Source organism: Lipotes vexillifer, unplaced genomic scaffold (assembly GCF_000442215.2).
Source record: "Lipotes vexillifer unplaced genomic scaffold, Lipotes_vexillifer_v1.1 scaffold982, whole genome shotgun sequence".
In the NCBI taxonomy this organism is placed as follows: Eukaryota; Metazoa; Chordata; class Mammalia; order Artiodactyla; family Lipotidae; genus Lipotes; species Lipotes vexillifer.
The window spans coordinates 1,882,403-1,896,166 of record NW_006789467.1 but is presented as its reverse complement, the minus strand read 5'-3'; the positions used below and the strand labels follow the sequence as shown (position 1 = coordinate 1,896,166).

The 13,764-nt window shown below is 37.8% G+C and overlaps 1 protein-coding gene across 2 annotated transcripts in view; it reads right to left on the bottom strand.

The window, feature by feature from the left end:
• The window catches only part of NCOR1 (nuclear receptor corepressor 1), a 150,409-nt gene that overhangs the window by 122,112 nt on the left and 14,533 nt on the right, over positions 1-13,764 (bottom strand). Inside the window, exon 2 of one of the 2 annotated variants that reach the window (XM_007462662.1) lies at positions 7,064-7,241. In XM_007462662.1, coding sequence (XP_007462724.1) covers positions 7,064-7,171 — 108 coding nt within the window. In that variant the 5' untranslated portion in view covers positions 7,172-7,241. Of the gene's footprint in view, positions 1-7,063; positions 7,242-13,764 lie in introns of those variants that run through there. The other variant, XM_007462663.1, reaches the window with a different exon arrangement.

Here is a 13,764-nt window from a genome sequence, read left to right as displayed (position 1 = left end):
CTCTTTCCCATAACCTAAAACAATCAACATTAACTATATATCATTCAAAAGAATTCAAAATGAGATTTCCTGTTCAACCTATATATTTTTTTTAATTTTTAAAAATTTACTTATTTATTTATGGGGGCATTGGGTCTTCATTGCTGCACGTGGGCTTTCTCTATTTGTGGCGAGCGGGGGCTACTCTTGGTTGTGGTGCAGGGGCTTCTCATTGCGGTGGCTTCTCTTGCTGCAGAGCATGGGCTCTAGGCTCATGTGGGCTTTAGCAGTTGCAGCACACGGGCTCAGTAGTTGTGGCTCACGGGCTCTAGAGTGCAGGCTCAGTTGTTGTGGAGTACAGGCTTAGCTGCTCTGCAGCATGTAGGATCTTCCCAGACCAGGACTCGAACCCATGTCCCCTGCAGTGGCAGGCAGATTCTTTTTTTTTTTTTAATATACTTATTTATTTTATTTATTTATTTTTGGCTGCACTGGGTCTTTGTTGCTGCGTGCAGGCTTTCTCTAGTTGCGGCAAGTGGGGGCTACTCTTCATTGTGGTGCGCAGACTTCTCATTGCAGTGGCTTCTCCTGTCGCAGAGCACGGGCTCTAGCCTCGCAGGCTTCAGTAGTTGTGGCACATGGGCTTAGTTGCTACGCAGCATGTACAATCGTCCCAGGCCAGGGCTCAAACCCGTATTGCCTGCATTGGCAGGCGGATTCTTAACCACTGCACCACCAGGGAAGCCCGACAGGCAGATTCTTAACCACTGCACCACCAGGGAAATCTCAACCTATATTTGATTTATTCTTCTAGTAACATATCACAATAACTCCTAATCTACGTTATTCACATAATAAGGTCTCAAACCCTTGTGTTCAATATGAAATCCTAAAAAGCACTCCTATCTTAAATTTAAAATGGGTAAGCTGGAAGGGACACAGAAACCATCTAGTTAAATCCACGTATATTTACAAATGAAGAAACAGAAGTCCAGAGAATCAACCTGCTAGTTAAGAGTAATAGTTTTTCCATCATTCTAGGTGGGTGTTTTATGTTTGTTTTTCTACTTTTCTTTTGTTGACTTTTTGTTGAAAAGGTCAAAGCTTCTTTAGAAAAGATATTAACAATCACAAACAGATAAACACAGAATTACCAAATAAACCAGGAATTCCACTCCTAGGTATACAGACAAACTAACTAAAAGCATATGTCCACACACAAAAATTTGTACACAAATTGTCAAAGCAGCATTATTCACAATAGCCAAAAAGAAGACAGAATCCAAATGTCCACCGACTCATACATAGATAAACAGCATGATACAGCTGTACAATGGAACAGTATTTGGCCATTTAACAAAATGAAGTGCTAATACATGCTACAAGATAGCTGAACCTAGAAAACATAATGCTAAGTTAAAAAAAAAGATTCAGAAGCCACATATGATTCCATCTACATGAAATGTCTACAAGATGCAAATCAAGAGACAGAAGGTAGATTAGTGGTTGTCGGGAACGGAGGGAAGACAGGAATTGCAGCTGACTACTATTATGTATGGGGTTCCATTTTGGGTGATGGAAAAGTTCTAGAATTAAATAATGGTAATGGTAGCCCAGCATAGTGAATATATGAAAAACCACTATATTATACACTTAAAAATGGTGAATTTTATGTTATATGAATTATATATCAACAAAAGTTTAGAAAATCATCAACAGATAAAGTAGAGCTGGCCAGACTGAAACATGGAGTAGGATAGGCAGTCCAGAACCTTTCATTAGAAGCAAATAACAGTAAAAAGATTATCTCATACACAGTTTATGAAAACATATCAGGTACAAAGTTGAAAACATAAACAAGAAAAAACACTGAAGACAAAATCATTTTTTAAAAAAAGTATGCCAAAACTCAAAAAATAAAGAATTTACAACCAAAGAAATAGAGACAAGATTAAGTGAAAGTGAAAAAGGACACAAAAGTATTGAAAATATCCTCAAAAAGAACCAAATAGCAATTCAAGAAAGTAAAAAGTTGATCACTGAAATTAAACAATAGTAGAACAGACAGAGGTGAAGGGCAAGTGCAAGCAAAGCCAGGCTGAGGAATTCTCTCATAATACAGTAGAGCACAAGGATACAGAAATTACAGAAGTTAGAAATGGTAACTGCAGTACAAGGTTCCAACATTCAATATCCACAGGTGAGAGGCAATATTCTATGAATAATAGAATAGCATTTCTCAGAAGTTAAAAAAGACATAGACCTCAGATTTAAAGGGGCCTAAGAGAAAAGTTGAGCAGATTTAAAAAATTAATCCACACTGGACATATCAAAACCTTAGAAAACAAAAGATGAAGAGAAAACTCTACTTGTCATAATAAAAAATTGGTTTCCTACAAAGTAAGAAGGATCATAATAAAAGCAGACTTATCAGCAACACTGAACAGAACGAAACACAAATACATATTCCAAGTTCAGAGGAAAACAAATTTGAACCTACAAATTCAGTAACCAAATCATCGTTCAAATTTTAGGACTATAAACTTTTCAGAATTCAGGAACTCAGAAAATTCACCAGTGACAGTGTCTCTGAAAGAATTCCTAAAGGATGCACCCAGCAAGACAAATGAAGAGTAAGGAGCGAAATAAAAGAAACAATAGTGCACTTCTGCTTCCAGCTATGAGCAAGTAACACTGTCCAAACTACATTTCCACAGTAAACAGCAAAAAAAACTGGACAAAGTGTAGGAATTCCTTTCAGACATTGGACAACAGGCTGCACAGGACTTGACCTCTGAGAAAAGTGACACAAGTGTGGGGAGTCCTAGCATAATCCAGGCTTTCTGCCTGGAGGTGATTTCCAAACTGCATCCAAACAGTGCCCCAGAATCTTATTCACTGAAGAAGCAACCATACTAGTTTGGGAAAGCCAGACAGAATTTCTGGAGACTTCCAGAGAGGAGGGAGTTACACTGAGAAATATTTCCTGAAATATGAATTTGTGTTCCCTTAAGTGTCGGGCTGAATTCCAATCTGTAATGCATAGGGAGAGCATAGCCCAGTCTTTAAAGGCTGAACTAAGAACAACTTCTGAAGAAAAAACTCTTAGAAGGAATGATAAAACAAACAATTCCCAGAGCTCACACAGGGCCAGAGCTCATTCAAATTTCCTCCAGCCAGAGATAAGAAATCTCACTGGATACACGAGATATTCAGTAGATAGCCCAGAAGTGGCAAGTTCAGAATTGGAGGATAAATTAGACCTAGAATAAAGACGATTCTAAACTTGCCTTAAGAGTGTTTAAAAATAAAGCTCAAAAGTAACTTCACTGCCTACCAAAAGGAATCCAACATTCTTTAAAGGAATACAGCAAAAGCCAGCAATGTTCATATTCTAATCAAAAATTAAAAATCCAATGCCTGCAATGATAATTTCACAGGATGAAATTAACAGTAGGTTGGAAACTGCAGAAGAAAAGATCAGTGAACATGAAACCAGAGCAAAATGAAGCAAATGGGTACAAAAACGGGGTGGGGGCGGGGGGAGACCAGAGGTCCAGTAACCTGTAGGATAAAATAATATAGGAGTAACTGGTGTCTCAGAAGGAAACTACGAGTAGAGGAGACAGAAAATATACCTGAAGAAATAATGGCTGAATACTGCCCAAATTTTATGAAAATGACGAATACACAGAGGCAGGAAGCTCAGTGAATGCTAAAGTCAGTAACATATACATTCAAAAAGCATAACAAAGCACATCATAATCAATTGCTGAAAACCAGTGATAAAGAGAGAAATCTTAAAAGTAACCAGAGGGGGAAAAAGATATATTTAAATAAACAAAGATAAGAATGAGCAAAGACTTCTGGTCAGAAACCAAACACGTCAGAGTACAACGAATTACATCTCTTAAAATGCTGAAAGAAAATAACTGTCAACCTAGAATTCTATATCCAGTGAAAGCATTCTTCAAAACTCAAGTTGAAGTAAACTTTTTCAGGTAAATAAAAGCTGAGCAAGTTCACTGCCAAAAGACCTGCACTAAGAGAAGTGATGCTCTTCAGGCAGGAAGAAAATGTAGCAAAAGGAAACCTGAATATATACAAAGAAGTGAAAGGAGTCAGAAATCACATATATGTGGGCAATTATATAATAGAAGGGAGAAAATAATATGGACAGAAATCAGTAAAATACAAAAAAAAAAGTAAAAAATGGAAGAAACTAAAGCTAGTTCTTCAAGGAAAAGAATCTATTAAACTGATAAACCTCTAACTAGACTAATAAAGAAAAAAGGAAAAAAAAAAACACTCATTAAAGAATCTGAATTATAACTGTTAAAGAAATTGAGTTAATAATTTATCAGTTAAATTCTTCCCACAAAGAAAATTCTAGGCCCAAATGGCTTAGATTCTATCAAATATCTAAGGAAGAAAACAATACCAATCCTACGATGACTCTTTAAGAAAATACAGGGGGAGGAAACACTTCCCAAGCTAATAACCTTCCTAATGGTGAAAGGCTGAATGCTTTCCTCTTAAAATCAGAAACCAGGCAAGGATGTTCCCTCTCACCCCTTCTATTCAACACTGTACTAGGTATTTTAGCCAGTGCAATAAGGAAGAAAGAGAACAGACATCCAGTTTGGAAAGGGAGAAGCAAAGCTGTCTTTATTCTCAGGTTACAGGATCACCTACATAGAAAATCCTATGAAATCCATAAAAAAGCAAGTAGAAGTAGCAAGTAAGTTTTCAGGATAGAAGATAAATATACATAATAGCAGCAATGAACAACTGAAAACTGAATTCAAAAATAAGTACTAGTAACAATCACATTAAAAATATTACATATTTAAGAATAAATGCGACAACAGATGTACATGACCTGTACACTGAAAACTACCACACATTACTATGAAAAATTAATGCAGACCTGTATAAATGGAGAGATATACCATGTTCATGGACCAGAACATTCAAAGTTGTCCAGTTGACCAGAACAATTCAAAGTTGTCAATTCTCTCCCAAATTAATCTCTAGATTCAATACAGTCTGAATCAAAATCCCAGCAAGCTTTTTTGTAGACAATGACAAGTTGATTCTAAAATGCAAAGGCGCTAGAATATCCAAAACAACAATTCAGGAAAGAATCACACTACTTAACTTCAGGGTATTATAAAGCTCCAATAATCAAGAACAGTGTGCAGTGCTTTATTAAAAGATTAAATGTTTGTTTACACAGAAAAATCACAGATGTGAGATAAAGAAAGACAAAACATATCAGTGTAGAGAAAACAGAAATATACTCACATATATATGATCAACTGATTTTCAATGAAAATGCCAAAGCAATTCAGTGAGGAAAGGATAATCTTTTCAATAAATGATTTCTAGAACAACTGAATACCCACATGCAAAACAATGGCTTCGACCCTTACTTCACACCATAAACAAAATGTAATTCAAAATAGATCACAAACTTAAATGTAACAACCTAAAATTTTAAAGCCTCTAAGAAGAAAACATAGAAGAAAATCTTAGTGACCTTGAGTTTGGCAAAAAACTTCCCAAATATGACACAAAAAGCAAGAAATATTAAAGACAAAAATTAATAAAATGGACTTGATAAGATTAAAAACGTATCTCCCAAGAACACCATAAGAAGGCAAAGCTTCTTTATGTAATCTAGTAGATACAGCTAATACATAGATACGTATTTCCTAAACAATTTTATTTGTAATAAACAAAAACTGGAATAAGTGACTGGATAAACAAATTATGGTATATCCATACCCAGCAATAAAAAGAAATTAATTACCAAGATGCGCCAGAACATGGATAAACCTCAGAAGTATTATGGGACAGAAAAAAAGCCACTGACAAAAGAGTTCATGTGAAACTCAAGACAAAGGTAATCTGTTATGACAGAAAGCAGACCACAGTTTCCTGGGAGTTGAGGTTTGTGGGAAGCGGGGGAGGAGGCCTGACCTGGACGGGGCACAGGGGAACTTTCCGGGGTGATAGACATTTTTTTCTTTCTTCATTTTGGTGGTGGTTTTATGGTTGTATGAATCTTGTCAAAATTTACACATAAAATAAAATTTTATTATATATAAACTAAATCCCAAAGTCGATTAAAAAAAAAAAGAAAGAAAGCAGCAGCAACAATAATCTAGGAAATCAGTAATCAGATGAATAGCACTGGGGCAGGAAGGACACACAACCAAAACTCAGCACCTAACCATGTAAGAATCCTCAATCTAGCAGTAGAAAGTGACTTCTTCAACCAAAAAAGGACATCTACAAAAAAATGCGACTAATATTATACTTAATAGTGAAAGACTGAATGTATCCCTAAACAGAAACAAGGTTAAGGATGTCCCTTCTCACTTTGTAATCATGACCATGCTTTAAAGGAGTCCTTGGTAGTACCCAGTAGTACTCAACTATATTTGCTGGTAAGTGTGCTTTCTTGTTCTCCAAAATGACCATTTCATCCCTTCCCTTCTCTTTTCGTCAAACCTCTTACACCCCCGTCCCTGGCACACTCTAAGCTGATAATTCCACCTATTTTATTTTTCACAAGGTAAAACAATCACGCAAACTCATCTTCCTACCATCAAATCTCTCAAGAAGGCAGAGGTTCTTTAATATATCACAAATAATGCCAGTAGCTACACAGAGTAAACACACATATAGAAAACCTTAGCACAGGATCTGGCCCTCACTCAAGAGAGGCCAAGTCGTCCGGTCAGCTTAATACTCAACCAGAACTTGGCGCATAAACAGAGGTCTTAACTTAGAAACTCTGGGCAATTGATTCTTCTCTATCCATCAACAACTCCTACAATCAGAAGCAGAGACATGTTCACCTCCTGAAATCTGGCATAAAGTCACAATAAGAAGATAATTAATCCCTAACCTTTGGTCCCCCACCTTTGAGAATGGTTCTTGCCATTAAAAAATATATATAACAATTATATATATATATAATTGTATTTGGTTTCTGACCAACAAATGTATTAAATGGGAAAAGTAAAGAAAAACACAAAATATGTATGCAACTTGCATAATAGCTGTTCCTTACCTGCTGGTGACGGGTGCTGGGAAAGGTGTACTGAACAGAGTGGGGAGGATAACGACTTTGCTCTGTGCTGAATGCTCCTTGGTTGGGAGGATAACCTGAACTTGACATTATCAGTAAAGAAGTCCTCACCAGGTTGTGAGATCAAGTGCAACAAACAATCATGCTTCTAGGAAACCACCTAAACAGGATGGGGAAAGAAAAGAATTGATAAGTACTAAAGCACAAGGTGTGCTTCTAATAACACAACTATAGCTACATAAACAAAACCACTATCATCAGTAAAAGCTTTCTCTCATGTTACTTACTTAATATAATAGAAGTTACTGGGGCTTTAAAAACATCAATGGGTCTTTTCCTCTATACTTAAAAAAGTTTCTTTAACATATCACAAATAATACCAGTACCTACATAAAGTGAACACACATAAAATCTTAGCTCAGGAGCCAGCACATAGCAACTGCTCAGTAAACATCCTTCTTTCAGTAAATATCTGAAACACAAACATTACATATTACAAAAACAAAAATCTATGGCTGTAAACTTGGGGGTTGTGAAAAAGTCAACTGTGAAAAGGATTCAAGAGTATTTATAAGGTAAGCATTTGCGCAGAGGAAATATTGTCTTTATTAAATAATTCTGCCCCAAAATGACAGGCTAAGAAGGCATTAGGGATAGAAAAGCTTTCAAGGAAGAACAAAGTGAGCCTATCACTTCAAGAAAAACTGCCAAATTTTTTTTGAAAATGAGGATTTTGGAAAAACTTCCATCTGCCACCATGAGCCTGAAAGCTTCCCCACATTTAAAGACTTTTCTGGCAAGATTGGTGGTGGTATTAACAAGTGTGAGTTTCCTATAATACATAATGAAATTTGAAGACCTGCATAACTCAATGAATCAATATTTTCCAAATGACCAATACAGAATTACAAAATAAGGCGTAAATGAAATATTTAAAGTACAAAACATTTTACCACAGTTAAATAAATAGGCGAAAGACAAACCAATAAATGTTTTATGTGACAGAATATGAAAGGTTTACTAATACGGTTTCAGATTCTACACAGTAACTAACGTTTAAAAATTTATCATTTGTCTGGTTTGGGTGTGATATCGAAGAATATCCACAATTATGTTAAAAGGCTATTAAAATACCCCCTCCCTTTTCTAAATACATGTCTACCTGAGGTTAGCTTTTCTTCATAAACTTCCATCAAAACAACATACTGGGGCTTCCCCTGGTGGCACAGTGGTTAAGAATCCGCCTGCCAATGCAGGGGACACAAGTTCAAAAACTGGCCCGGGAAGATCCCACATGCCACGGAGCAACTAAGCCCATGAGCCACAACTACTGAGCCTGCACTTTAGAGCCTGAGAGCCACAACTACTGAGCCGTGAGCCACAACTACGGAGCCTGCGCACCTAAAGCCCATGCTCCTCAACAACAGAAGCCACCGCAATGAGAAGCCCACGCACCGCACCGAAGAGTGGCCCCCGCTCGCCGCAACTAGAGAAAGCCACGCACAGCAACAAAGAACCAAAGCAGCCAAAAATAAATAAATAAAATAAATTTATATATATATAAGAAAAACATACTGCAAGATTGAATGCAGAAGCAGAAATGAGAAACAAGCTACCTTCTTTTCAGATACAGAAGAGGTCTGCAAAAATGTAAAACAATACCACTCTTCTCATCAAATTTTTTGTTATGTTTTGGAAAATACTTATTAAAATGTTATTTACGTTAAGATTTGGGTTTATATTATTTTAAAATAAATATCTTTTAAATTTCCCCATTTTAATATCTAATATGGTAAATATCAACATATATAACCCATATAAGCAAAAGCTCTTTGGAGGCCCAAATAATTTTTAAGAGTATAAAAGGAGTCTTGAGGCCAAAAAGTTTGATGACCACTGGCCTAGAGAATCAGGTCATCTTTAGATTGACTAGCATTAGTGCCCTACAGAGGCAGGTCACACCAGGTCTCTGCACTCCTAGAAACTCTGGCCCTGTTAAGGTGTGGCTTTGACATGATGTTTATGTCAAGTGAACTACTCTACTGGACCCGGGTTGTACCAATCAGATCCCCCTCCAGGAATCTGAATTGAGAACGTTAGCTATTGCGAAGTGGCCAGAGTAGGAGTCAAGGTGAGCCAGAGCATGTGCCAGAGAAGTTACAGGGGAGCAGAGGACGCCAGTCCAGACACAGACCAGAACAGGAGCAGAGAGAAGTGGAGCCCAGAGACCTCAAAGGCCCCCCGAGACACACTGGGAACTGCCTAGGCTCATACTCCTTGAATCAACCCCCAGAGAAGGTGCTGTATTTCTTTCTTTCTCCTTGTATACCTGTTAAACTGCCTACATAGTCTCACAGTAAGTCCTCTTTGCTTAATACAGGTGGAGTAGGTTTTTACATCTTAGAATCATGAGATCTCAAGTTAAGTCCCCAAATAACTATACAAACCTTGAACAATCCAAATGTCACGTCCATCAACGGAGGAAAAGACAGATAAAATCAGGTATATTCATACAAGGGAATATTATTCTGCCACAAAAAAGAACAAAGCACTGATATATGCTACAGCTTAGACAAACTCTGAAACATATGCTAAGTAAAAGAAGCCAATCATAGTGACTGATGATTCCTTTCATATGAAAGTCCAGAACAGCCAAATCCATAGCGACAGAAAGTAGATTAGTGGGTGCTTAGGGATGGTGGGGTGGGGTGGAGGAATAGTAGGTGATGGCTAAAGTATATGGAGTTTCTTTTGTCGTTCACTGTCGTAAAATATACATAACATAAAATTCACCATTGTAGCCATTTTTAAGTGTACATTTCTGTAGCATTATGTACATTTACATTGTTGTGCAACTATCACGCCATCCATCTTCAGAGCATTTTCATCTTCCCCTAAAGAACCTCTACACCCAGTAAACACTAACTCTCCATCCCCTCCCCCAGCCTCTGGAACCACCATTCTACTTTCTGTCTCTCTGGACTTGACTGCTCTAAGGACCTCATATAAGTGGAATCATATGAGTCACCAGTCCTTTTGTGACTGGTTTATTTCACTTAGCAGAAATCTTCAAGGTTTATCCATGTGTTAGCATGTATCAAAATTCCCTGCCTTTTTAAGGCTGAATTAATATTCCATTGTATTGGGGTTTCTTTTTGAGGTGATGAAAATGTTCTAAAATTGACTGTAGTGGTATCCGCACATATCTCTAATACATTAAAAACCACTGAATTGTACAATGTAAATGGATGAATTTTAAGGTACATAAATTATATCTCAATAAAGCTTTCTTTAAAAAATTACCTAGCCAAAATCAAACAAGCAAAAAAACTATACAATGCAACCACAAGATTTAAAAACAACTGTGCTGGGGCTTCCCTGGTGGCGCAGTGGTTAAGAATCCGCCTGCCAATGCAGGAGACACAGGTTTGAGCCCTGGTCTGGGAAGATCCCACATGCCGCGGAGCAACTAAGCCCGTGTGCCACAACTACTGAGCCTGCGCTCTAGAGCCTGCGAGCCACAACTACTGAAGCCCTTGTGCCACAACTACTGAAGCCTACGCGCCACAACTACTGAAGCCCACGTGCCTAGAGCCTGTGCTCTGCAACGAGAAGCCACCACAATGAGAAGCCTGCGCCCCGCAACAAAGAGTAGCCCCCACTCACCGCAACTAGAGAAAGCCCGTGTGCAGCAGCGAAGACCCAATGCAGCCAAACATTAAATGAATAAATAAATTTATTAAAAAATAAATAAAAACAACTGTGCTGCAGTCCAAGTTGACATATTCCATAGTTCACGAATTCTAATACCCACATGTTCATATCTTAAAAACTCTGAAGTCAATATCCATCCCACAATCACTAGCATTTTATGGTTTCATGAGTAGTACTTTTCTTTTAATCTTAGAGGTAAATAACAGTATCTTATAAGCAAAGACATCTTTTTGCTGAAATACAGTATTAGAGAGTTACTGCAACCAGTCTTAGGTTTCTGTCCTAAATCTCTCTCCAGAAAGCTTTTTGTCCCTTTAATTTGTTCCTTGACGCTTAGGATAAGGCAAGAAAATTAAGGACACTGATACTCCCAAAGTGATTTCCAATCTGAGGTCCTTCAAAAGACCAGGTAACGTTTGCGGGACTTTCAAGAAACCTAACAGAAACACATATACAAACAAGGGACAGAGGACACCCTCCTAAGCACAACCCCCAAAAGCACAAACAACAAGATTGTTATCTTTGACAGAGAAAAAATATTTCTGTAAAACAAAGACACCCTAAAATGGCAAACCGCAAACCAGAAAAAGCACAACAGCAAAATTCTGATATACATATACATATGTATCTTACAAATCAATAAGAAAAAATGATCGCAACAGAAATATAAGACATGACAGAAATACGGGATTAACAAAGGAAATAAAATTAATGAAGTCAACTTCAATAATGACAGAAAAGTAAAACAAAGAAACTGGCAAAATATTAAAAAATAATGCTTAGTGTCTGGTGAGGGTTTAGAGAAAAAGGTACTGTTTCAACACATTACTGGTGTGTATGTAAAATGGGTACAAAGTGCTTTCTAAAGAAGAATGGCAATTTATACAGCATCAGCCTTGAAAATATGCATATTCTCTACCATGGCAATTCCACTTCTAGGAATTCATTTGGTTATTCAATACAGATATATCCAAAGATGAATGCCTGAGGATGCTTCTCAAGGAACTGTCCTAAATATCCAATACACAAGCTTAGAAAATTGTTTTTTAAGAAATTTAGCTAATGAAAAATTTTACTTAGAACATGCCACAAAAAAAGTTCTTATAAATGAGAACATTTTGTTTTATGTAAGTATGATTTGTATATACCACTACTACTGTATTTTTCATGTGTCTATGACATCTTCACAAGACTTCAAGGCCAAAGGCAGAAATATCATGCACATATTCAGTTAACATCTACTGAACAGTATATACTGTGTGTCAACAGCTCTAAATGCTGGCATAGAATGAGACCACGATTGGCATCTTATCTTGAGGTGACATAGACAATAAGTGACCACAAAATACTATGATAAAGTGCTATAAATAAAACAGGACGGGAGAAGGGAAAGGGAGACATGTCTGGCAGGTAGAAAGCCAATCTCAGCTAGGATGACCGTATGCCCCCATTTCCTGAAACAGACCCAATTTACAACTACTATCCCAGTGCAGTTATTAACTATGCTCCATTTCCTTCTCAAAACGGTCCCAGTTTGGGTAATAAATTATATTCTAAGATGACTTTTGAGCCAAAGCCTTGAAAAGACAAGAGCATTCCATGGAGAGAAACTAGAGAAGCCCTAAGGCAAAGCAAGGATGCTGAGGGGGAGTGAGGGAGAGGGTGACTGAGGCCAGGCCTGAGACTGGGTGGGGGAGACTGCATGGGGTTCTGCTGGTGTGTGACCTTATGTTACAAATATTTTCTTTCAGCATTCATAACTTGTTTTGTCTTTCTGAAGACCTTCTCTACCCCAAAATTTTCAAATATTCTTCTACTTTCCCCTTTTACACTTCTTAAAGTTTTTTAATACATTTAGCTCCTTAATCATCTCAATTTTTTTTTCTAAAGAGTGGTAAGGTAGGGGTCTAGATGTATTTTCTTTACTACTTGATAGTTAATTATCCAGACAAAACTCTTACTAAACATGTCTGCCTTTCCACACGGATCTGAAATGCGAATCATTCTTATTACAACCCAGCAATTTCAGGATATACCCTAGAGAAACTCGCATGTACATACAAAAGGATATTTATTGCAGCAGTGCAATAGGCAAATTTGAAGACAGCTTAAATTCCATATTCATATGATAAAATACTATACAGCAGTTACAATGAATAAACTACAGCTGTGTTTCAATACATATAAACCTCAAAAAAAGTAAAGCTTGGTGAAAACAACTTGTAGAATGATACGTATGTTAGAAATACAGAAAACAATACTATATATTACTGACACACGGCTTAAGTTTTCTTTTTTCTTTTTCATCATCTTAAGGGATTTGGGAAGAGCAAAATTCAGTGCGCCAACTTGATCCAAATTCCTACCCAGCTAGGCTTAGAAAATAAAATTTTCTAGAGAACTGCCATTCAATCTAACCTTAAAAGAAAACTTAAGAGAAAGCAACTTTTAAAATGTTACCATCCTTACTACTACTCACTGCACTGTCCCAGCAGCAGCCAGGGAAGGGGTGAGAAGAGGGCCAGCGCCTCCCAGACTGCTTCCTGCCTGCTCCCCCACAAGGCCCAACTAACAGCGCTTTCACAGACCAGGAATCTGAAGCACAGAGAAATTCAATCATTTCTCTATGTCACAAAGTTGTCAGCAGCAAAAATGGGAGAAGCTAGTGTTCTCTGTGATGCTGTGCAGCTTTCTCAGCAGGTAGTGAGCTACTCTGAGGGGCTGAGATGTGCGGTGAGACCACCCATCAAAACCACCAAGGGGCTTCCCCGGTGGTGCAGTGGTTGAGAGTCCGCCTGCCGATGCCGGGGACACGGGTTTGTGCCCCGGTCCGGGAAGATCCCACTTGCTGCGGAGCGGCTGGGCCCGTGAGCCATGGCCACTCAGCCTGCGTGTCTGGAGCCTGTGCTCCGCAAGGGGAGAGGCCACAGCAGTGAGAGGCCCGCGTACTGCAAAAAAAAAAAAAAAAA